General features: G+C 45.8%; 3 protein-coding genes across 7 annotated transcripts; all 3 read left to right on the top strand.

Annotated features, from left to right (window-relative positions):
- Positions 1-966: 966 nt before the first annotated feature.
- Positions 967-11,545, top strand: RHBDL2 (rhomboid like 2). 4 transcript variants are annotated; one of them, XR_007244900.1, is made up of 9 exons: positions 1,217-1,349; positions 3,337-3,580; positions 4,761-4,909; positions 6,748-6,860; positions 7,185-7,285; positions 7,987-8,047; positions 9,718-9,779; positions 9,883-10,018; positions 11,187-11,324. XR_007244900.1 is itself a non-coding variant. In XM_048501968.1 (8 exons), the coding sequence occupies exons 2-8, from the start codon at positions 3,371-3,373 to the stop codon at positions 11,367-11,369; spliced, it is 879 nt and encodes a 292-aa protein (XP_048357925.1). In that variant the 5' UTR covers positions 967-1,085; positions 3,337-3,370; the 3' UTR covers positions 11,370-11,545. The 4 variants fall into 4 exon arrangements, 3 of the variants coding, with proteins under 3 accessions (XP_048357925.1, XP_048357924.1, XP_048357923.1); XM_048501968.1 differs by lacking the exons at positions 1,217-1,349; positions 9,883-10,018 and adding an exon at positions 967-1,085 and having other exon boundaries at positions 11,187-11,545; XM_048501967.1 differs by lacking the exons at positions 1,217-1,349; positions 9,883-10,018 and adding an exon at positions 1,060-1,197 and having other exon boundaries at positions 11,187-11,545.
- A 5,330-nt stretch (positions 11,546-16,875) lies between these two features.
- On the top strand, positions 16,876-19,508 carry GJA9 (gap junction protein alpha 9). Of its 2 annotated transcripts, none has more exons than XM_048501965.1 (2): positions 16,876-16,940; positions 18,357-19,508. In XM_048501965.1, the coding sequence occupies exon 2, from the start codon at positions 18,372-18,374 to the stop codon at positions 19,506-19,508; it is 1,137 nt and encodes a 378-aa protein (XP_048357922.1). In that variant the 5' UTR covers positions 16,876-16,940; positions 18,357-18,371. The 2 variants fall into 2 exon arrangements, with proteins under 2 accessions (XP_048357922.1, XP_048357921.1); XM_048501964.1 differs by having other exon boundaries at positions 16,882-17,004.
- A 72-nt stretch (positions 19,509-19,580) lies between these two features.
- Positions 19,581-21,013, top strand: LOC125435675 (MYC binding protein). Its single transcript, XM_048501970.1, has 5 exons — positions 19,581-19,729; positions 19,837-19,909; positions 20,004-20,052; positions 20,163-20,295; positions 20,926-21,013. The coding sequence occupies exons 1-5, from the start codon at positions 19,715-19,717 to the stop codon at positions 20,968-20,970; spliced, it is 315 nt and encodes a 104-aa protein (XP_048357927.1). The 5' UTR covers positions 19,581-19,714; the 3' UTR covers positions 20,971-21,013.
- The last annotated feature ends 2,107 nt before the right edge of the window (positions 21,014-23,120 follow it).

Raw genomic sequence — 23,120 nt, 5'->3', positions numbered from 1 at the left:
AACACTACTGCTTCCATTAAACAAACAGCCAATTAAAAATTCTATTCCCACGAATGCTGGATTGCAGGTGAGGCAGGAAGGGCATGCAAGACAGCTGGGAAATGTGCCATGAAAGGCTCTCACAGCAAAAATCAGGCTGTTGTGGAGTTTCTGGGCTGTGGCTGTCTGCTTCTAATAGTGTCAGCACAGAAAGAGACACCTCACAGTGATGTGCTTCCGAAGATGCCAGCCATCAATGTGGGCAAAACGTTAGGAACAAAAGCTACCAGACCTTGGCCACACAGCCCAGAAATACAACAGCCTGTTGAGGATGGAAAAACCATAGCCCTATGGACGGTATTACTTTTAATCCGTTACAGCTGCCGTCAATTTATTTCTAACACCAAAAAGTTTAAGTCTTTACGCACAAAAAGCGTCATCCCTGTAGCACTTTTGGCTACCCGTCCCCAGCACAAAGAAGGCCTGCACGAATTCACTAGTGCAAAAACAACACTGCCCCGTTGCCACAGTGCCTAACAGGGTCGTGAGGATAAAACGTCGGAGACGGGGCAGTGCTGGCCCCTTACAGCTTCGACTTATCCGCTCTGAGCCGTTTTGGGAGAGCGGCGGATACATTTAAAAATAAACACATCCCCTGTTTTCCGCACGTGCTCATCCGGGGCACCTGCACTGCGAAGCGAAGCCTTGCAACTCCTGATAAACGTGCTGTGCGGAATCCACTTCAGCCTCAGGATCCGAATCCTCCCGGCTGTGCCACCCTGCTCCGCCCCTGCTTTTACGCACGACCCCGGGGCCACCCCGAAGCACCCCTCCTCCGGGCCAATCGCCCTGGCGACCCTGCCCTTGTTCCCTTTAGCCCACCGCCATGCACACCCAGACGGCGGCGGAGCGCTTGAATGGCGCGGCTGGCAGCCCCTTCGAACCGCCTCCAGGCGCAGCCACGTCCCGGCCTCGGGGGAAGCGACGCTGGAAGGAGCGGCCGCCGCCACCGCTTCCTGCTCCTCGGCGTTGGCTCGGCCCGGGCTGTGGCAGAGGAGGCGGCGCCAGACGCCGCTTTGGGCAGCCCCGCCGAGCCCCAAACGCAGGTGTGTGGCTGCGCCACGTTGGCTCCGCCGCGCCGGGGATGCGCCCCTCTTTGAGCGGGAGAGCTTTTGCCGCCAGTCCCGGAGCGAGAAGGGGCGACGCCGGGAAGGGCCGGTGAGCGTCGGGCTGCGATCCACCGACGGGCGAACGACAGCCGCTTTAAGTAACCCCACTGCAGGGTGAAGCTCTTGCGATTGGTCGGTGCTGCGGCAGTGAAAAACCGCGAGTGCCTTGCGCGCTGGGACGGCGCCTGCGGGTATCCTTTGGTTAGTCCCGCGCGTTTGTGGGCAGGGGGCTTTCCTCTGCATTGCCTCCCCCGCCTCCCGAAGTCGCTTTCTTCCAGGCCCTCTGGAGGGAGGGGGTGACCCTCGGCTCGCTCCGCTTGCAAATATGCAAGCTCCACAGGATCAACTGGGTTCTGGGTTGGAGTTGTTGGGGGTGGAATGATGGCCCCTGGGAGTAGAACCGCTTTCTGCATCAAGTTTGTTATAAGGCTGGCCGCTTTGGTTTGGTGGGATTTCTGAAGATCTGGGGGTGGAGTTTGGAGAGAGTGGGGTTGATCAGAGCAAAGATCTCAGCTGGGTATCGTGCCAGGCAGGCAGTCCAGGGGAACAATGACTGCCCAGGTCAACTCTGTATTGAGGAAATTCCTAGAAGTTTGGTAGTGAAGTCTGTGGAGGGGAGGGGTCTTAATGTGTTGTCATGCCATAGAGGCCACCCTTCAAAGCAACCATTTTCTCCAGGGATGCTGGTGCTTGTATCTTGGAGATAAATTATAATTCTGAGAGATCTCCAGTCCCCAGGAGATTGGCAACCATAGGAATTGCAGGCTCCTGGGAGTGGAACAGCAGTCAAAGCGATATTATTATTATTTATTCGACTTAATAAACTGCTCTCCCCCAAAGGGCTCAGAGCGGTGTACAGACAATAAATTCCAAAATACAAAAAACATTGAATAACATCATTAACATACATAAATCGATAAAAACAGTAGCAGCGATACAACCCACTGGAGGATGGAATCCAGTTCTAACCCTGGGAGGGGACCAGCAGACAGCCAAAGAGCAACAGATGGTACATGGGCATCAGGAAGCTCAGCAGCCACCCCCCCCCGCCCCCCCCCCAAAAAAAACAAACCTGGTGGAACAGCTCCTTGCTGACAAGGATCACAAAATGACTCTTAAGGTTGCTAAATTTGGAAGGTGATGTATAACACTGGCCTGGAATTTTGATACATATACAAATATTATATATATATTCAAGACTATTATGATAAGTGGAGATGAGTTAAATTTAAAGGAAACTTTAAAACAAATTATAGTATATATGTTTTAGTAGGAAATAATTAGTATGGAGATTAAGATATGCAGTGGAAGCACATTTCATTGGGAGCCACTCCAAATTCTATTTATGCTTGGCTTCATTTCCTGGTTATGCTGTGAAACCACATCTCGTGGGTGTGGTGGATTCATTCCCCTGGATGCTTTGTGGGCAGAGTCAGGAGAGAAATAGCCATTCTCTTCCATTTTCATCATGCTGCAAGGAACGGGAAGGAATCAAAAGTCACTAAAGTGCTAAAATGGATCAGAATAAAGAGTCCAGTGGCACTGAGGACTGGTAGAATTTAATCTGAGTCTCAGCTTGCATGAGCCAGGTGGAAGAAACGTTGGCTCTGACTTACAAAAGCTTGCACGCAGAATAAATTTTGTTGTGCTTGAAAATACTGCTGGACCCTTGTGTTATTTTGTTGCCACAAATTATTTGGGATTAAAATTGCCTAGGGGTTAAGAACATAATACTTTGTACAATCTTATTCAAACGCCACACAGTCTTGACATTCATAGTTGTTCAGGCAGAGGACCGGTAACTCCCGAAAGAGTTACTGAAGGTCAGAAACAAGGAAGTTCTTATCTCAAACAATCCAATTTAAGTAGCAAGCGAGAAGTCTTAGGCCTAGTTTCCAATCTGGAATATTCATACCCCCAGGAATATGCGCCAGAGCTTTTGGGGATATGTGGAAAAAATACATAATGGGTTGCTAATATGGGGGTACAATTTTAAGGAAATGGGTTGCCAGGGGTATGCGAGAAAAAAAATGTTGATAACTAAGGCTAATTTTAGAATTACCCTCCACAAGGGCAGGATATTTTCACTATACTGAGTGCCTACATTTTGGGACAGTGATTGGGCAGGAGGAAAAGGCAGTGGTTTCGGGTCCAAGACAAATGTGCTGTTAATGTCCTTGTGTGCCAGGAGCAGACTGGATGTCTTCTGACTTCCCTCAAATATGGAGCTTGAAAGGATGAACCCTGAGGGGGGCACTGAAGCAGCAGAGGAAGAAAAGAGAGATGAGGAGCGACGTGCTTGTATCAGTTGGGACAGCTTCCATGAAACTGTTTCTAAATGGATGCTTCCAGAAAATACCAGAGCGACCTACCTTGAAAGAGCCAACTGCATCCCACCCCCCATTTTCATCCTTGCGATCAGTGTTGCTGAGGTACGGAAATGTTTGAAACCTTTTGTCTCATTTCTGCCTGTCTAAATTGCTAATGTAGAATGTGATGGAATGTGTTCCGTCTGAACACTCGCCTTGCAGTTCTTTTGTCAGCATTTGTTCAGATCTGTGAACAAAATTTTAAGGGCAACAAAATAGGCAAACTTGCAGTTAAATTACACTAACTACATTATGGCTATCAAAGACCTATGGGCAGTGGTGGGATCCAAAAATTTTAGTAACAGGTTCCCATGGTGGTGGGATTCAAACAGTGGCGTAGCGCCAATGGGGCTGGGTGGGGCACGACGTGCACAGGGCATTAATAATTTCTCTGTTACTGTAAAAAACTCTTATTGTAAAGAAAAAGTTCCTAATTTCCAGCTGGTATCTTTCTGTCCATAATTTAAACTCATTATAGCAAGTCCTATTGTCTACTGCCAACAGAAACTACTTCTCTAATTGACTGCCTGTCAAATACTTAATACTTCCAAATAATTTTGTTTCTAGAAATCAAAAGAAGGATATTTTCCTTAAACAAGGAACTTTACCATGTTATTAAAACATGTTTTTAAAACAGCCCAACAGGGAGAATTATCCCGTTTTCTACCTTTGCTAACCAGCCACATAGGAAACAACAGGACTTCATGATTTTTGGACCTAATGGAATTTCTAACGAAAAAGCAGACCCAATTAGTAACCCCCTCTCGGCACACACAAATAATTAGTAACCCACACTCGGGAACTGGTGAGAACCTGCTGGATCCCACCTCTGCCTATGGGCCAAAATTCACATGACAATAAATCATTGGATCACCACACCAAATAAATTTGGACTTGTACGCCACCATACCCAAAAGATTATAAACCTGTGCTTTCCATGACAAAATAATGGTTGCATTCGTATGTTAGAATTCTTTTCTAAGTATTCAGATTTTCATGTTATCAGATCAAAATATCTTGCTTATAGAACATATGTATTTGTTGTTGTGATTTATAACCTTTGATAGAAATGTGTCCAGTGAATATCATTTCTTAGAATGTTGATGAATTTATTGATATTAGCTTTAGGGTTATCAGATGTCTTTGCTCCTTCCAAATGGTTGTGAAGCCCAGTCCTGTGGTGTTAAAAGTACACCCACACACAACCATGTACCTGACTGCCTTGTGATTTCTTTATGTCTAGCTGACTACCTTCATTTATTACGCGGTTTCGAAGCCCCAGGAACAGTGGATCACTCTAGATTCCAGCATCTGGGAGAGTCCTTTTACATACAGGCCTGATAGGAGAGAAGAAGCATGGAGATTCTTGTCTTACATGCTTGTGCACGCTGGGTGAGCAACAACTTGCACTTACGTTGAAGTTGCTGGCAGTCATTTTGAGGGTCTCTTTTCCAATAAATAAATCTCCATTCATATCTGTTGGCTTCACTTGAAAAAGTAAATGTAGTGGAATCCAATGGAACAGTCTGCTACAGACAAGACTTTAGGGTGGTGATGGTGAACCACATGTGTCAAAGGTGACATGCCATGACGTTTTGGGTGACACACCAGCGTTCACCGACACCCGACACCAACTCCCTGTTTGAGTCATTTTTGTAATTATTTGTCATTTCTTTGTATAATACAGAGCCCTGCGTATGATTGGACTGTATTTTTTTAATGAATATGTGAAGAATTGTTTCTCTTTTGGATGGGGACCCACCACCACAGTCAAGTTAGGCATTTTCCACATTTTTTGATATGCCCAGCCCAAGAAGTTTTGCTGTCACTGCCATATGGCAGTGGTCCCTATTGGGGTGCCTGTAGGTGTCATGGCACTCACTGACACCATTTCTGTTGTCCACAAAGTGTTTTAGGAAGCGGGCCAGGTCAGGTAGGGCTTTTGCCCAGCAAACCTTTTGATTGGCTGCTGGAGATTGGCTGACTGTGTAGATTTTTTAAAATGTTGCTTTTGCAGTAGTTGTTTCCACAACACAAGGATCTGCACTATGGAACTGAATTTTGTGATATTTCCGCCTCCTGCAGCTTCCATATTGTTGCTGCACCCACCATTCTGTATCAGAATTCCAAAGATGCCCCCAGACTCAAAAAGGTTGGAGACCCCTGCCATAGGAGATGATGTGCTTTTTTGGAGGCAAGAGCCTGTGGCTTTGATCTGTGATACTCTCTTTTAAGGTGTGCAACCCGGATCTATTAAGGTCAATAAATGGATCTGTATATTGTTGTATATTGTTGTTGCCTTTGGACCTTACTGTATACCACTCAGAGCCCTTCTGGGGTTGGGCGGTATATGATGAAGATGATGATGTGTCCCTGAGACTAGGATGGGTCATGTATTTCCTTCCAGTGTGCATCTGAACAAGTGAGCTGTGACTCACGCTGAAATAAAAGGTGTTTTAGGCACAGTTGAAAGAGTGGTAGGTTCTTCACATCTTCTGCCCTGGTAGAGAACTTGCTTTAGTTTCTATTTAGTCCTGAGCTCAGAGAGCATGAAGAGGGGAGTAATAACTATGGTCATGGAAAGGCCCATCAAGTTACAGCCAGCTTATGGCAACCCCATTTTGAAGACGAGAAACAGAGGTAGTTTGTCTCTTCCTTGGTGGTCTCCCATCCAAGTACTAAACAGGGCAACCCTGCTTAGCTTTTCAGTTCTGACCAGATCAGGCTAACTTGAGCCCTCCAGGTTAGTGTGTAGTAACTATACTTAATATTAAATAGGCTGAGACCACTGAAATGTAAAGTGTAATGACAGAAAATGGGCATTCTGAGTGTTGATTATGGTTCTTGAGCCAATGAAGAAGAAGAAGAGTTTGGATTGATATCCCCCTTTCTCTCCTGCAAGGAGACTCAAAGGGGCTTACAATCTCCTTTCCCTCCCCCCCCGCCCACAACAAACAACATGTGAGGTGGGTGGGGCTGAGAGAGCTCCAAAGAATTGTGGTTAGCCCAAGGTCACCCAGCAGGAATATAGGTATGCAGAAACACATCTGGTTCCCCTGATGAGCCTCCACAGCTCAAGTGGCAGAGAAGGGAATCAAACCCAGTTCCCCAGATTGGAGTGCACCTGCTCTTACTACACAACACTGGCTCAGTGGAGGTAGACATAACTGCTTTGGAGAAATTACTTGCTAGCTCTTCCTTGTAAATTTTGTCTTTCATTCTTTTGGCAGCATTGCACATATCTTAGGAAATCTGTTCCTTCAGCTTCTTTTGGGAATCCCCCTTGAACTGGTTCACAAAGGACTTAGAGTTGGGCTGGTGTACGTAGCAGGAGTGATTGCAGGTAAGTGTGTACCAAGGAATTGAGAGGAGCAATAGAAAATGGAGTGTCTGCTAAGGCCAGTTCAAATGCTTAGCCTGAGTGTTCATGCCTGAATTGAGGAATGTCATATTGTGTGCTAGGACTACGAGGGGTGGATACTTGCAGGATAATGTTCAGTTCCTTATTGTTATGCGTAAGTGTTTATTGTTGCTAATGACAAAGCAATTACCCAACCTCATCCAGTGATGTCATTACACAGTTAATATAAAATCTTGGGTTTGTGCTAAGTGCTAGGAGGAAGCATTGTTTCATTCATATTCTTCGACGCTACCGCTTCCATTCCAGGTTCCTTGGCAAGCTCAGTGTGTGATCCGCTCCATGGCTTAGTAGGAGCATCTGGAGGAGTTTATGCTCTTATTGGAGGATATTTCATGAATGTTCTAGTGGTAAGGAAAAGAGCCTTAATAATAATAATAATAATAATAATAATAATAATAATAATAATAATAATAATAATAATAGTGTGCTGTTAAGTTGCAATAGACTCATGGTGATTTCAAGTCAAGAGATGAACACAGGTGGTTTGCCATTGGCTTCCTCTGCACAGCATTCCTACTTCAGTTGTTCAGTTGTTCTTCGTGGCTTCCCATCCAAGTACTAAACGTAGCTGATGCTGCTTCATTTCCAAGCTCTGATAAAAGTGGAATAGTCAGGGCAGGACATAAATTAAATATCCTACGGGGAAAGGGTGGGATATAAAATAAATAAGTAAGTAAATAAATATTCAGGTTTCCAAAAGGGCTATGTCCCACAGAAATTTGGAGGAGTTCTGATTTTCTCTTCTGGTGATTTATTTGCAAAGTGGGTGTTGTGAAAATTGTCACAAACCAGAGTAGAAGAGATCCTGGATTCAAAATTCTATATTGGCTCACTTTACTATATGAAAATAATGTGGTGAATTTGGCAATCCTCCCCTCCAACCACCCCCCACCCCGTCAAATATTGGCCTGCAAGATCACATTTCAAAGATTTATTTCCTCTGTTTACATAAGATGCACTTGGATGGTGGCAGCATCTGGAGCAGGCCTGAGAAAGTTTCTAGATGTGAAATTATTTGAGAGTTCCTTTATGCCTCTGTTCTTTACAGAACTTCCGGGAAATGATCCCACTGTTTGGAATTGCCAGGTTACTCTTCATCTTCCTAATAGGTAAGCTTCTCATATTATATACAGCCCCCTTATTGAATTTGGAGGAAATGCTTGCTTTTGTTCCTTCGCTGTGCCATTCTCAGAAAAACTGACAAGTCTCCTGTATGCATGTGTTAAATTAGCCATAGGAAAACTATTTATTTGACTCTTGGGAGAAACTTCTACATAGAAGCAGAACAATAGGGCCACATTCTGACCCACAACCATGTGGAGTCTCACAAGCATCATATTAATGTTCTTCAGTCTTATCTCAAGATGTAAAGGCCTACGGTGTAAAATTTTGGGAGAAATGTTTTATATTTTTTGTGAACTTAAAAAAATCTAATAGGAAAAGTGGAAAACTTTGAGGTGTGCTATAGTCCTGTGAAATATTTCTTCTGTCTCTTGGAATGAGTTAAATGCTTTTCCAGACAAGATCTTATTTACTCAAAATGTGTAGATTCTGCCCCCCTGCCAATGTCATCAGTTGGCAAAATGGGAAAAGGAGGGTGGGGGCATTGAAAGTTTTTAAGACTGGATTTTACTCCAATTATATAACATTCAAATTTTCAATTGGAAAAAACTGGGTATTGTCTTGCTTCAATATTTGCAAGCTTGCATGCAGGAAATTTGCCTTCCCAAGAACACTTTCTTGGGAGTAAGCTCTACTGACCTATGTAGGATTCTGAGTAGACCTGCATAGAATTGCTTTCTAAGGCATTAACATTGTTAAATCCCACAAATATGCCAATTTAATCAATGTTATGTACTAGTTGATATATAAATTAGGTGTCTTATGTTGTTACTAGGCTTAGATTTGCCTAATTTCAGTTTTCTTCTGAGGAAAAATGTTATTTCTCCATGGCTTTAAAATTTCTGGAAATTTGGGATCTTTAGCCTCATCTAGTGAAGATGGCACATGTTCTCTCCCCCCCCCCCCCCAAGTGTAATAGAACACGGACTCTGTTTTTGTGAAAAGATCAGCCCAATTCTTTGAGAGTGGGGTAAATGGGTGGATGGAGACAGTGTGGAGCCCTCTTTGCCTGCGTAAGGGCAAACATGCCCCTGTCCAGCCACCACACAGCTCCATGGTGTTGAAATTCTGAAGTTGATGCCACTGTGGAGCTATGCTGGCATCCAAGCAGATGCCAGCACCGTGTGTGTGTGTGCACGCGTGCAGGCCAGGGCATGCCCCGGGGGTTGGAGCTGACTGTAGTGGTCTTTCATGCCTGGAGTGCCAAAGTCAGCCAGGGCCTTGGACTTTTGGGTGGTGTAACTCCTAAAGCCCTTTGAGGTTTGGGGAAGTTTTCTACCTCCCTGCACTGCCTGAAAGCCCTCTGGCTATCAGGGGTTTGTGGATTGGGCTTCCTGCCTTTCACAATAATAATGAGTCTTCTGGAGGAAGTGCATTTTTTCATTTCACCCCCTCCCCTAAAAAAAAAAAAGTAGCCCTGTCTTAACTCATAGTTCTACAGCTCATTTTACATGCAGCATTTGAAGATTTAAGACTCTAGTTCCATTTTGAAGAGGTGTTCCTCTGCTGCCTTCTTTCCCTTCTTGCATTATCTCAAAATAACTTTCTGCACCTCACTTGGAGTTCCAGCCCTGCTAACTGGTAGCACCCTGTGGTGGGATTTGAAATGTTTGGGGACTGAACAATTGGCTTCTAACAATCTGTATTGATTTCCTAGTTGGGACAGACATGGGATTTGCTGTGTACAGAAGATTTTCTTCTCCCACAAATGAACCTTTAGTAAGTACCTATTTCCTTCAACAGAATTTCAGCTTTATTCTCTTGGATCATTCTTCACTTGGTGCGGATAAATAATCTGTCATTCTGTTTTCCTTTCACCCAGACTGTTGCAGTATCCTCATCGCTGTGATACTGAAGTGCTGCATGTTCTCTCATGCTTGGGATTATTTCTATGCATCCTGCAGTTTTCTTTCCTACAGCATGCTTTTCTTCTTTGGCACTTTAAGTTGGAGTGAGAGGTCAGTTTGGTGCTTAGAAATGTGTGAAATCTGCACAGAGAACCAAAGGGCAGTTTCTCAGTGTTCAAGCTGTAGGGGAAAAATAAGATGTACAAATGGGTTTTCCAAGCATCTGCTTTTTGGTTACAAATGAGAAGGATGACTTTACCTACTCTGTGCATTTATTTGCTGCCACGAGTTGAAACATGCAGAATAAGAGGTCCTTGATTTGTACAAATTGGCCATATATTAGAGGAGGCAAACAACAGAGTTTAGATTGTCAGCAAGGACATAGGTAAGGGGGTGGGGTTTCACGGGTTCAAATCCCCCATTACCTGTCCAAAGTTCCACCCCCCTGCTCATCCCCCCTCCCTCACCCCCACTGGCTTGGCTCCAAGCCAGCAGTCCCTTCTTCCCTACTTTCCAAGGAGAAGAGGCTGCCGTCCCTGGCGAGCTGCTTTTATAAGCACTGAGGCTGGGGGGCAGGGCTTGAGAGGTGTGGCCATGCCTCCCAAGCCCCGCCCCTGGTCTCAGTGCTTATAAAAGCAGCTCTCCGAGGCTGGGGACGGCAGTCTCTTCTCCCCAGAGGGGAGGGAAGAAGGGGCTGCCGGCTGCAAGCCCAGCCGGTGGATGGGGGCGGGGGAGGAAGGGGGTGGAGCAGGGGAGACTGCTGTCCCCGGCCTCGAAGAGCTGCTTTTATAAGCACTGAGGCCGGGGGGCAGAGCTTGGGGAGGTGTGACCACGCCCTCAAACGCACCCCATAACAAATCTATAGCTACGTCCCTGATTGTCAGGTTGAAGAAATTATCATGCTGAAGATCCTGGATGCTGTCCTGATGGCTGATGGCATCTACTGACTTGGGAGAGGGGGAATTGGAAGAGAAGGAGGAGGGGACACGCTTTTGCTTGACTTCCTGATCTTTCATAAGCTCAGATCACTTTTTCTCAGGAGCTCCTCTTCCTGGGAGCTTCCTCTTCCTTCCTTTGCACATTCGCGGTTGCATGGATTCCAGTCCATGGCAGTTCTGGTTGAAAAGGAGCCCAGCCCCTGGGAATTGTTCTCAAACTTTTAAGGCATGTATTCTGTTAGGAGGATTCAGTGACATTGCAGTAGCCGTGCTTGTAAAATGACTTTGAGATACATTTCTTATTCTTTCTGAATTGTCCTGTTCTTTTTCTCTCTCTTAAGGTTTCCTTTGTGGCTCACATTGCAGGCGGCCTTGCTGGCATGTCCGTAGGTTATGTCATATTCAGTTCTTTTGATCAGAATTTTTTTAAAGATCCAAGATTCTGGGTATGCATCGTTGGTTACTTGGTTTTTCTGGGGTTTGCAGTATTTTTCAACGTGTTTTTCTCACCCGCAAACAAGTAGACTTCATCACCTAACAGAACAATACACAGACAGTCTGATGATAATACAGTATTTTAAAATGTATTGCATATTTGTAATTTGATGTTTTAGTTTTTAAATATTATTTTTTAACCGATGGCATTTCTCAGAAACATACCTTTTGTACTTTTTCCATATTAAACAGCAACGATTTCTCACTGCTGTTGGTTTGAGGAATTATTTGTATCCTTTATTGTTTGGTTCAATAATTCATTGGTGCTGCAGAGGTGAGGCTCTGACGTCCAGCAGTAGACTACAACCTTGCTTCAGACGTAGCTGGGCCAGCCATTGGTCCAACCGTACCCTACTCCACTGTTTCCCAAACCCAAGCAGGGAAGCAAAGAAGGGCCTGCAGAATTGAGGCTGTTGAATCATTTGGTGAGGCAACTCTTACTGTAGACATCTTGATTACGTTCAGCAGGAAGATGGACTTTACTCTTTTTTTTTACATAAAGATGTCAGTTGAGTCAGTTGAGGGGCAGTGGTTAAGAAAATGGTATGCTTCCACATTAGAATATAGTCCTGAATGAACTTTCTGCATTATTGAACATGGCATTTTGATACAAGACCATTTATGCCAAAATGTATTTTTACTTTTAAACTTTCAAAGGGATTTGGGCGGGGGTGGGGGAAGAAACAGGGCTAGGTAGGCATTAGGATCCAGGCAAAGCATTCTACAACAAAGAAGGTTCGGCATGTTGAGTTCTGTGGTGTAGGAATATGCAATCCAACTTCCATCTTTATGTGAAACAGTATAGTTTATATAAGGAGCCGCGTGGCGTAGTGGTTAAGTGCTTGCACTGCCATTCACACGGTCAGGAATTCGAGTCCCCTGTGGGTCAGATATCCTGGCAGCTGGCTTATGGTCAACTCAGCCATCCATCCATTTCTTGGTCAGTAAATGAGTACCTAGCACATAGCTAGGGGGTAAAGAATAGCCGGGGAAAGCAATGGCTAACTACCCCACAAAAACGGCTTGCCTGTGAAATCACTGCTTGCAGTGGTACCCCAGGGTCAGACACGACTGAAGGGGAAACTTTACCTATAGTTTATATGCACTTTTCTTATGGAGAAGATTCTGGTAGAGAGAGGGGAAGAGAGAGAAAAGACTCTGCGTCTTCTCTGCATCAACCGACGGTAGTAGTTAACTGGTATTTCACTGAATTCTGGAAGCTCAGGTTTTGTGACTAAACGTCATTCTTCTCTCTTCATTATTTTCATATGCCTGTTCTTTGTATCATTTCAGATCTCTTAACTCCCACATAGCACTTCTCGGATCTCTTAAACCTGAGGTGCGCTCTGTTTTCCTGCTTTCCTCAAAACTGTCTTGCCATCATAATCACTCTGGATCCTCAAACATTTAGTCCCCCACACCTTTTGTGGTAACTTACGACTGAAACCATTCATCTCAGGAGAAGAACTGTTCAGGACACTACAAATGTAAAACGAAATGAGTAACAGCCAACTTTAACAATTCAGAATATTCAATAATTCCTCTCAACCTCCAGCTCAATACTGGAAAGAATATAAATAAGTCAAAGCACAATTTGCAACATACATAATGCTAAACCTAAGCCTTCCTAATCTTATCAGTACTATATTCCTTTTCCCATAGTGCTGTTAGGTTTGCGTGGCTGCGGGAACCAGAAGTGATCAAATAGTGAAGCTATGGAGTAGTGGTCCTGTAGGTATCCAAAAAGCAAACCTAGTTCTCTGTCCTGATGTCCACTGTCTCAGCCTGACCATATAACAAGGATTATCACCAAAGGATTTGTAAATCCTTTTTTAAAAATGGAAAGTTTCTGATATGCACTGTGAGGCTCCTGCAATGATATCAAGATACAATAAAATGCTTTGGCAAAGGGTATTGATAAACTATATCCAGCTCCTTTAAATACTAATGGGGTGGGGCGAGAGAAGAGAGACACTTTAACTGGCCATTGAGTGCTTTCAGGCAGTTGTAACATCCCCTGAAATGGACAGATCATTTGCTGACGTGCTTATGAGAAAGCGGGCACTGCTGTTCCTACAGCTGGCTTAATTACACTGGCCTCAGGTTTCATTTAGCTATGAAATGGGACATGACCGATTGATTTGCAACTCACTGTCAGAGCATGGGCTATTGACCAGTGGTTGGGAAATTTCAGAATCCTGATGCTTGCTTGTACAAGATACATTTCTTTATACAGTTCACATTAGAGTGAACTTTATACAGTTCACATTGGTGAACTTGATACAGTTCACACTGGGGGAGGGGGGGAACGGGACAAAAATGCCCCAATCATGGTGCTTCAGGCTGCAGTTTGCTCGTCATCGGTAAGACTAAAATTACCTTTACATATCACAACTATGCCCATCTCACCTGAGATTTCCCAGGGTTTTTAAAAACAACCACACCCTAACTGGCAATCCTTTTAGTAATAGTTCCTCTTCCAGACTTCTCGGGACTGTAAAGCGCAGTTCACTGACCACAGTATACATGATCTGTAGACAGCTAAAGGGAAGCAGACTGTTCTTCTCGTTTTGGCTTTTCTCCACACTTCCTCAAAGCCTGCACAAACACATTCTTGCCTTTTACGTGATGCTCCTGCAAGTCTCTTTTCTGGAGTGTTTTGTCTCATCAACATACAATGTGGAGAAGGGCCCACCGCTACTTACCTATCCAGTGAATTACAGCCCCCCAGAAGATGAGCTGGGGATGACTTGAAAAATAAAAGGCTTGTAAAAATGCTAGCCTTGCTTCTCTGCCACACCTTGGTGTAGTGTTTAACAGCAGGTGGACTCTAATCTGGAGAACCAGGGTTTGATTCCCTACTGCTCCACCTGAGCAGAAGACTTTTATCTGGTGAACTAGATTTGTTTCCCCACTTCTACCTTCCAGCTGGGTGACTCTGGACTAGTCACAGTTCTTTGGAACTCTCTCAGCCCAGCCTGCCTCCTAATGTATCTGTTGTGGGGAGAGGAAAGGAAAGGAATTTGTAAACCGCTTTGAGCCTCCTCGCTGGAGAGAAGGGGGAGGGGTATACATCCATACTCTTCCTCTTCTTAAAAGCCAACAAAAAGTACCTGTCCATGTTGGAACTGTACAGCAGCTGGAAAGTTCAACCTCTTGACACATTATAAATTAACATAGTTCACTAAATGGTGCCGACACAGGCAGTGGGAGGAAATCTGTGTTTTCACGAATAATGTATTTGGGGGAGAGGCAGTGGCTCAGTGGTAGAGCCACAGCAGATGGTCCCAAGTTCAACCCCCACCATCTCCAATTGAAAAGACCAGGTAGGTCATGTGACAGACCTGCCTGAGACCCTGGAGAGCTGTTTGCAGTCATAGATAGGACTGGCCAGGCCTTCTGACTTCTGTTTGCAATAACTCTGTCCCCTCTTCAGTGGCTTTTGGCTCTAGGTATAGTCCTTTCTCAAGTCTCTCCGTCGTATTACAAACAATGCTATGAGGCTACAAAGGGGGATTTTATCACATTTATCTCTGGAGTAGGAACAAGGACAAATGACACGAGTGAGGAGGCTTCTTCTGGGATGGCTTGCGAGAAGCGCAATTTGATGCCTCCTCGTCCGAAGCAAGGTTTGAGAAACAGAATCACTGTTTTAGATAACTGATCCAAATCTGGACACTTCTGACCCCAACTGAACATTTGGAGAAATGTCAACAACATTTGCATGGAAACAATGAACTGAAGTAAAGGCTGGAAGATTTTACAATAAGGATTTTACAAGCTGAGTAAGTACAGAAGTGCTGGCTGGCCTCTTCAGTTTTGTTATTCTTGTGGTTTGGCTCATGATGAAATTCTGAAAACAAGCTGCAGCTACAAATAGAATGGCATATTGATTGTTGCATGCTTTGCTTCCATTGAACTTCCAGCCGTGTGAGCGGATGTTCAGTTCTCTTGCTGTTCCGTGCAAGCCCTGCTTGGATAGGCGCAGAAGAGCCAGCTGCAAGGGATCCCAAATGCCGGGCTCTTTATAGGATCTAAGTTTTCAACCCAAGAAGGTAACGTGAAGTTATTGGTTACATTGAATCCTTCAGCGTCTTACTTACAAAATAAAGGTATAGCCTAACAGAAATTTCCGTTTTTGTAATCAAAGTTTTCTTTCTTTGTGAGAAGCGACTCAGTGGAATCAGTGTAGTAACTGAGTTCTCTCTGCAAATTACTTATACTCATGGAATTCCATACTGTCCAATGCCTTAGCAATAGAGGACAGCCAAATTGGTGCTGGGGTTAGATTGCCTGTTCTTGTGAGGCAAGGCCAAAGCATGCCAGACTTTTGAGTACAGAAAAAGGTGACTGGGAGAGACTGTATGTAAAAAGGAGCAACGCTTATCTACTTTCTTATACCTTGCATAAATAATATTTTTGTGTCAAGTTGCAGTTGAATCATGGTGACCTCAGGACCATGTGGCTTTCAAGGCAAGAGACGAACAGAGGTGGTTTGCCATTGCCTTTCTCTGCACAGCAACCCTGGGCTTCCTTGGTGGTCTCTTATCAAAATGTACTACCTATGGCCAAACCTGCTTGGCTTCCAAACTTTGATTTATATCCTGCCCTATCTCCGCAGGGCTCTGAGTGGGTTACAACATAACTTTGATGAGATCGGGCTAGGCTGGGTGGTTAGGTTGCTATGAGGCATAATTTTGTAAAACTCTACTATTTGGACTCAACCTGGGAAACTGACTGGCAGCAGATTCAAGACACAGAAATTATTGCTTTATGCCATGGGTATTTGTCCTGAAGAACTCACTGCCATGAGACATGGTAATGGTTGCTGGTCTAAATGGACTTTAAAAAGGGTTGGCCAGACTGATGGAGGATTGGTCTGTTACTGGGTATTAGCTAAGACAGTTAGGTTGAGAGAAAATTATCACACACTGGAGAAAAGTCAGCAGGGGAGGCCTTTTGGCAGTCCCTGCCCTACAGGCTTCTCTGGGCTATCTGACTTGTTGACCATTTCTGGAAGGCGGATGTTGGACTAGATAGCATGGTGAGCCAGGGTGGTGTAGTGGTTAAGAGCAGGTGGATTTTAATCTGGAGAACTGGGTTTAATTCCCCACTCCTCCACCTGAGTGCCAGAGGCTTATCTGGTGAACCAGATTCATTTCCAACACTCCTACATTCCTGCTGGGTGACCTTGGGCTAGTCACAGTTCTTTGGAACTCTCTTGGCCCCACCTACTTCACAAGGTGTCTGTTATGGGGTGAGGGAGGGAAAGGAGCTTGTAAACCACCATGAGTCGCCTTACAGGAGAGAAAGGTGGGGTATAAATCCAAACTCTTCTTCTAGATAGGCCATTAATCTGGTCCAGCAGGGCTACTCTTATAGACCTGCTACAGTCTTCTCATATGCAGATATGCTTTTTGCTCCAGATTCTGGATGTTATTAAATAAAAGGCCAGCTACAGGAAACGGCTAGGTTTTTTTTAAACAAAAATATTTTTACTTTATCCTGCGGAGACTCAGGAAGCAGCCAATGTAACAAGAGATTAACTGTGAACTAGAGGGCTCCTGGTTCAAATTACACATCCACCACACATTCACTATGTAAGCAGCCAGACTCACTCTCTTCCCTCAAACTTTCAAGATGATGATAATATGGGGATAGTTGGTAAGTAGTGTAGTGATGGTGTAAACTTTGCTCCAGCCAGGTTACTTTCTCCCACAAAACTCATTCAGAAGTACTGGCTGGTACTTAAGACGTGATTTGGATCAGGAACATAGAAGGGGCAAAAACATGACCCCCTGGATATAATGCTGGCCTCAACGTCAAGGGATGGTGTACATCTTTGTGGTACCCCCCCCCCCTCCGCCCCAGAGGAGCTCTTTACTTCCGTTCATACAGAAATGGGGAAAAGTAAACCACTGCTTTCACAAGGACCATTCAAGTGGGACAAATCTCTCTCCTCCCAATACTGCTGATCTCAGCTTCTGGTACAGCTGGAGAGAGCACTTTTATTTTCAGCAGAAAGTTATGCAGGGAGTTAAGGAAGAAGTACTATGCATGATTCAGCTCTCACCCATCCATTAGCATTGTACAGAAGTCCTTCCTCCCCTCAGCAGTGACTTCAGCACATGTGGCCCGACAGGAGGGAAGTGAGATTGAAGAGCAGAAGGCATAGCACAGGAGCACCCAACATGGTGCCCATCAACACCTTTTTGGTTGCCCACCAAGTGTTTTTATGAAGTAGGTGGGGCCAGGTAGTGCTTTCACCTGGCAAGACTTCTGATTAGTGTGCTGATTTTTTAAAATGTTGCTCGGGCAGCAGCTGCCACTACAGCACAAGGATCTACACTGTTGTACACCAATGGTTGAGAGAACTTGCTCATGTGAAGGAGGCCAAATAGAAATTTTAGTGCATTCTTTTTTATTGCTCCCAAAAGGCCTCTATAAGAAGTAAATATTGGCATCAAGTGTTGTCAAAGTGTGAGGGGTTATTGGATGACCAAAAATTTTACTTTCTTTTAAACAATTCAAATGAAGCTTTCTGTGAAATGGTAGCCAAATTTATCTTTGATGTAATTAATGCTTCGGAACTAAATACGGGTATGCAACCATTAAGCATCAGTGCGAGTCTGATTTTATATATAATTATATATTTTAGACTGTGAGTAATTTTTTAATATGCCAATAAAGGCTTTGCATGCTTTTACACTGTGGTACTGAAGTTAAGCTCTGGCAATCAGTTTGCGGCTGGCTATACTTCCTGTGGCAGCGATTTTCTTGCTGTGACCACCATGCCACATCAGATTTCCATATGCCCACAGGCTTTAAAAGGTTGGGACAATATTTTAAAAACTTAACTTTGTGTTTGAATGCAACAACTGTATGAGGCTGCTAGTCAGCAGAGTTATTCTGAGATAGACACATTGTTCTGAATGTTCTTCTTCCTGTGCCACAGATAGTTTATTTACACACATAACCATTTCTTTTATTCCCTTCCTTGACCCCAATGTGGCTAGAATGGCAAAGTAGCCATGGGAGACTGGAGTTTCCTGGGAGGAATTTTAGAAGAAGTCCACATGCACTCCACTACCATTGGCAAAGTCTGGCTAACCATCCTCTTTATATTCCGGATGCTTGTTCTTGGCGTGGCAGCTGAAGATGTCTGGAACGATGAGCAGTCCGAATTCATCTGCAACACGCAGCAACCTGGCTGCAGGAATATGTGTTATGACCACGCCTTCCCCATCTCTCTCATAAGATACTGGGTTCTACAAGTCATCTTTGTCTCCTCACCTTCCTTGGCCTACATGGGTCATGCCTTGTACCGATTAAGAACGTTAGAAAAAGAACGGCAGAAGAGAAAAGCGCAGATGAAAGCTGTACTGGAGGCAGCCGAATTTGAAATGACCGAAGATCGTAAAAAGCTTGAGCGGGAAATCCGACAACTGGAGCAAAGGAAGCTTAACAAGGCCCCCCTCCGGGGCTCGCTGCTCTACACTTATGTGATCCACATTTTTATTAGATCTGCCCTGGAAACTGGCTTTATGATTGGCCAGTATATTTTGTATGGCTTCCAACTGGACCCTCTGTACAAATGTCGAAGCGCTCCTTGCCCAAACGCTGTCGACTGCTTCGTCTCAAGGCCGACGGAAAAGACCGTCTTCCTCGTCTTCATGCAGTCCATAGCAGTCGTTTCTTTATGCCTCAACCTCCTGGAGCTTCTGCACTTGGTTTTCAAAAGAGCGCGAAAGGGGATCTACAGGAGGAGAGACGAGGTGGGCCAAGCCTACGCCGGCGACGCCCTGAGGAACGGGCTCGAGATGCTGCGACGCGCCGGCACAGCGGGGGCACCACCGAGACTCTCGCCTCCCACTCCCAGCTGGCTCCTGGAAAACCAAACGGGGCCGGCGCCGCTTTGTCACGCGGAGGGCCGCCATGAGCGCGGCGGGCCTGGGTCGCCCTCGAGGGGGCTGCGGCCTCACAACAGCAGCAGCTCCAACAACAACGAGGTGGCGCTGCAGGGAGCCGAGGCGGCCGCCTCTGACGCGCCCCTCGCCGGCCTGAAGGGAGGCGGCCCGTCAAGCCCATCGACCCGCCTCACAGAGCAGCGGAGGCCGCGCCACGATTCAGCCGGCGGCAGGAGCGCCGCTCCGGACCTCTGCGTCTGAGGCGCGGCCGGGCGAAGGCTGACGGGGACCGCCCTTCCGGCGCGCGCCTCTCGCCGATCTGCTCCTGCGAGGGCGCGCGAGCCCCGCCCTTTCCGTGCGGTCTCCGTGGCAACGAGGGGACGCCGCGTCGCCTTCCCAAAAGCCCCCGAGGGCGCGGCCTCCTTTCCGGCGCAGGCGCAGCGGAGGCAGTCGATAGGGAAGCGCCGATGGCGAACAGCAAGGTGTGTGGCTCGTGTTCGGGACGGGGCCGGCCGCCGGGGACGGGGCTGGGGCTGCGAGCGGCGGCGGCCGGCCTCCTCCAACTCTCCCGCGTCTGCTTTCCCCGCAGGCCGCCGACTCCAAGCGGGAGCAGTTCCGGCGCTACTTGGAAAAGTCCGGGGTGATGGACTCGCTCACCAAAGGTAGGCGAGGCGGGGACGACCTGGGCGGGGCGGGAGGCGGAGCCGCGGCGGCGCCTCGGCCGGCCCCCCTCGTTCACTGCCGCTTCTTTCCTAGTCTTGGTCGCCCTGTACGAAGAGCCCGAGAAGCCCAACTGCGCCCTCGAGTATCCTTTGCCCGCCTGCCCGCGCCTCTCCCCCACCCGCCCGTTCCTCCCCTTACGGACCGCGCCCGGGTTCCTCGTGGCCGTCGAGGCCCCTTAACTTTGGCCGCCAGTTTCCTGAAGCATCACTTGGGGGCGGCGGCGGCGCCGGAGAACCCCGAAGTGGAGGCCCTGCGGCTGGAGGTGGCTGAGGCGAAAGAGAAGTACGAAGCGGTGCTGGAAGAGAACAAGCGGCTGAAGGCCAAGGTACACCCCCCCCCCCCGCTTTCCTTTGACTGTGGAGGCAGGTGTGCGCCTGGCTGTCATGACCCTCGCTAAAGCTAGCTCGGTTCCTGCCGTGCTGTTTGCTGAGAGGTGCTTCGCATGCTTTCTGCCTCAGAATGAGAGTTATCCAATCAAGAATGTTATCTGCCTTTTGGACTGTGCAGGTCTGGGTGAAAGTGCCTCTGCTTTCCTCTCCCCTTCCCCTTGCTCCTTCGCTTATGGAAATATCTCACTTGATGGGGATGGGGGGAGGTCAGGAGGGAAAATATTACCCCTGGGAACATATAATCTGTTCCTTGTGAGGATCTGGCCAGTTCAGACGATGCAGTTATTATTCTACGCCTGCTATAAATAAACCAAGAATTCTATTCTACTTTTAAGGTGCTGATTGCTGTAGTTGAGCAGGGCTGTAGTTGAGCAGGGCTGTAGTTGAACAGAGCAGACTCTGGCCTCCTTTGCAACCGTGTTTTAAGTTTGGGACTGCAGGGAGCCCCTGGTCAGGGAGACAGTGGAATAAAAAGTGGTGTGGTTTCTTGTAGAAAAGCATATTTTTTGGGGGGAGGGGTGTTGCTCACTTTTGTAAGATGACTCCCCCCCCTTCTTTCTTTGCAGCTGGCGCAGTATGAACCACCACAGGAAGAGAAACGGGGAGAATAAGGTTCTTTGCATGTTACAAAAATAAAAGCACACATATCTAGTATTGTTGTCGTAGTTGTAGTATTCTGTGGTAAACAAGAGCAAAAATTAATATAAGACACTGTCTTATTTTCGTGGAAACATAGTAGTAATTATCCTGCTGATGGGAAGGTGCTTTGAAACACAAGTACTATAGGAGTAGAATTCATAATAATTGCTCTTCTGTTCTTAAATAGCATAGGCTGGAGAAGAGAGATGTGATGGAGCATTGAATTAATTGAGTCTCGTGCCAAGGAGCACTTAGGAAAACTGGTACTGAAGGTTGTCAGATAATCCTGACTTCCGTCATGCATCTTCCTTTACCTTCCACGTGACTAGGACAACTTCAGCCTTGTGTCTTATTATAATTTCCATCTCATCGAATTGATTCCCAAAGCAGCTCACAGGAATACAAAAAGGAGTGTGCATACTTTAGTTAGAGTTCAGCATCCCTGCTGCTGCAGCATTATTCATTCATTTTTGTAGTCTTCATTTCTCACATTCAAAAAGAATGATATATTTAATTTGTATACAGTGGTACCTCGAAAATCGACGCCTTCAATTATCGCCTCTATTTTCAGCGGCCACCAAGGGTACGCAAATGCCATTGCGCGTGCGCTAATGGCGTTCGCGCATGTGCAAACGGCGTCCCTCGAAATACACCGTTTTTGGAAATCACCAATAATCTCCGGACGGATTATTGCCGATTTTTGAGGTACCACTGTACCGCCCTCCCCCAGAGGGCTCAGGGCGGTGAACAACATTGTAAGAAAACAATGATATAGGAATACAAAACCAGCAATTCAGCATAAACAATAGTACCATCAGGTTAACAGCTAATCACAGCTAATCAACTAAAATAGCATCATCATCAACATTAATATAAAATTTCATAAGAGTAACATAGTAAGTACAAATTAACAATATAACATTTTATAATAAGATCACAAAAGCAATAATAATAACAGTGATATAGCATAACAGTATTCCAGTTACAATTCACACAGCAGCATAAATCCACAATTACATCATTACACAATAAATAAATAATATACCCTCCCCAAACTCAACAACCTATTAGTTAACCTGAAATAGTATAGACGATAGATGGTGTCTTCCTAATCATTACCTAATCTGAGAGGCCTAAACAACAGTCTGGTTTCAGATTTTATAACACTCAAGGATTGTTCTGCTTCAGGGTGAGTTATCTTTCCTGGCATCCCAGAAGCTTTTTCTAGGTGGCAACAAACCCTCTGGAATGAAATCCTTTCACAGTGTCTGTTCCTTTAAGTGTAGTAAACAGAATTATATTTTCTGACTCAAGCCCTCAAGAGTAGTTGATACGTGGAAACAAATACTGCATTGGCAAACCTCCATTTGGCTCACTGATTGCACATAATTGGGGGTGGGGAGATTTTAACATCCAATATTACCCCAGATTGGGAACTGCTGTTGTAGGCCATGCTGTAGGTGCTTCCTGTAAGTGGTGCCTCACATTTTTAACGCCAGGCTCCATTTCTGCTGTTTTTCCAAGGAATCCCATTTGAAAAGAGCAAATAACACTGCATTTGGGATGCTGCTGAAACAAACTCTGACAAGCACCTCTCCTTAGCTCCAGCAGGACCTCGTTAGCTCTCTGGAATTTGCCAGGGAAACCCATGGTGTCCCACAGTTTCCAGAAGGCAGTAAGAGGCTCTCTGGGGATTCCAGGCAAAAGCAACACGAGGTGAAAGCCACTGGAGAAGGAAAGCAAAGCCATGGGCAGTGGCAGTGTATGTCCACAGAACAATAAATCAACTTCCTGAGTAACTCAGCTTTCTCAGAACCAATCACAGTTCTCTATACACATGCGTGCGCCCTGTACCCCTGCCACGCCCCCGCACTGGCACGCACCCAGTGCGTCACCCCTTGTCCCCTTGGCACTATGCCATGGGCTGTATCTCAGTAATGCCCCAATGCACCTTCAAGTATGTCTCATACAGTAATATGTACATGATTCCCTGATCTCCACAGAATTAGATATTGGTAATCTTGAAAACCCAACATGAGTGACCAGCTTCTGGAATCTGGATATGTTCTGGCCTTGACAAATCTTTGGAGGCTCATGAGTGCATGGCATTTTCAGTGTTGGT

Source organism: Sphaerodactylus townsendi, linkage group LG06 (assembly GCF_021028975.2).
Source record: "Sphaerodactylus townsendi isolate TG3544 linkage group LG06, MPM_Stown_v2.3, whole genome shotgun sequence".
Taxonomy (NCBI): Eukaryota; Metazoa; Chordata; class Lepidosauria; order Squamata; family Sphaerodactylidae; genus Sphaerodactylus; species Sphaerodactylus townsendi.
Note: the sequence above shows the minus strand (reverse complement) of the source record. Positions and strands in the feature narration are given on the sequence as shown.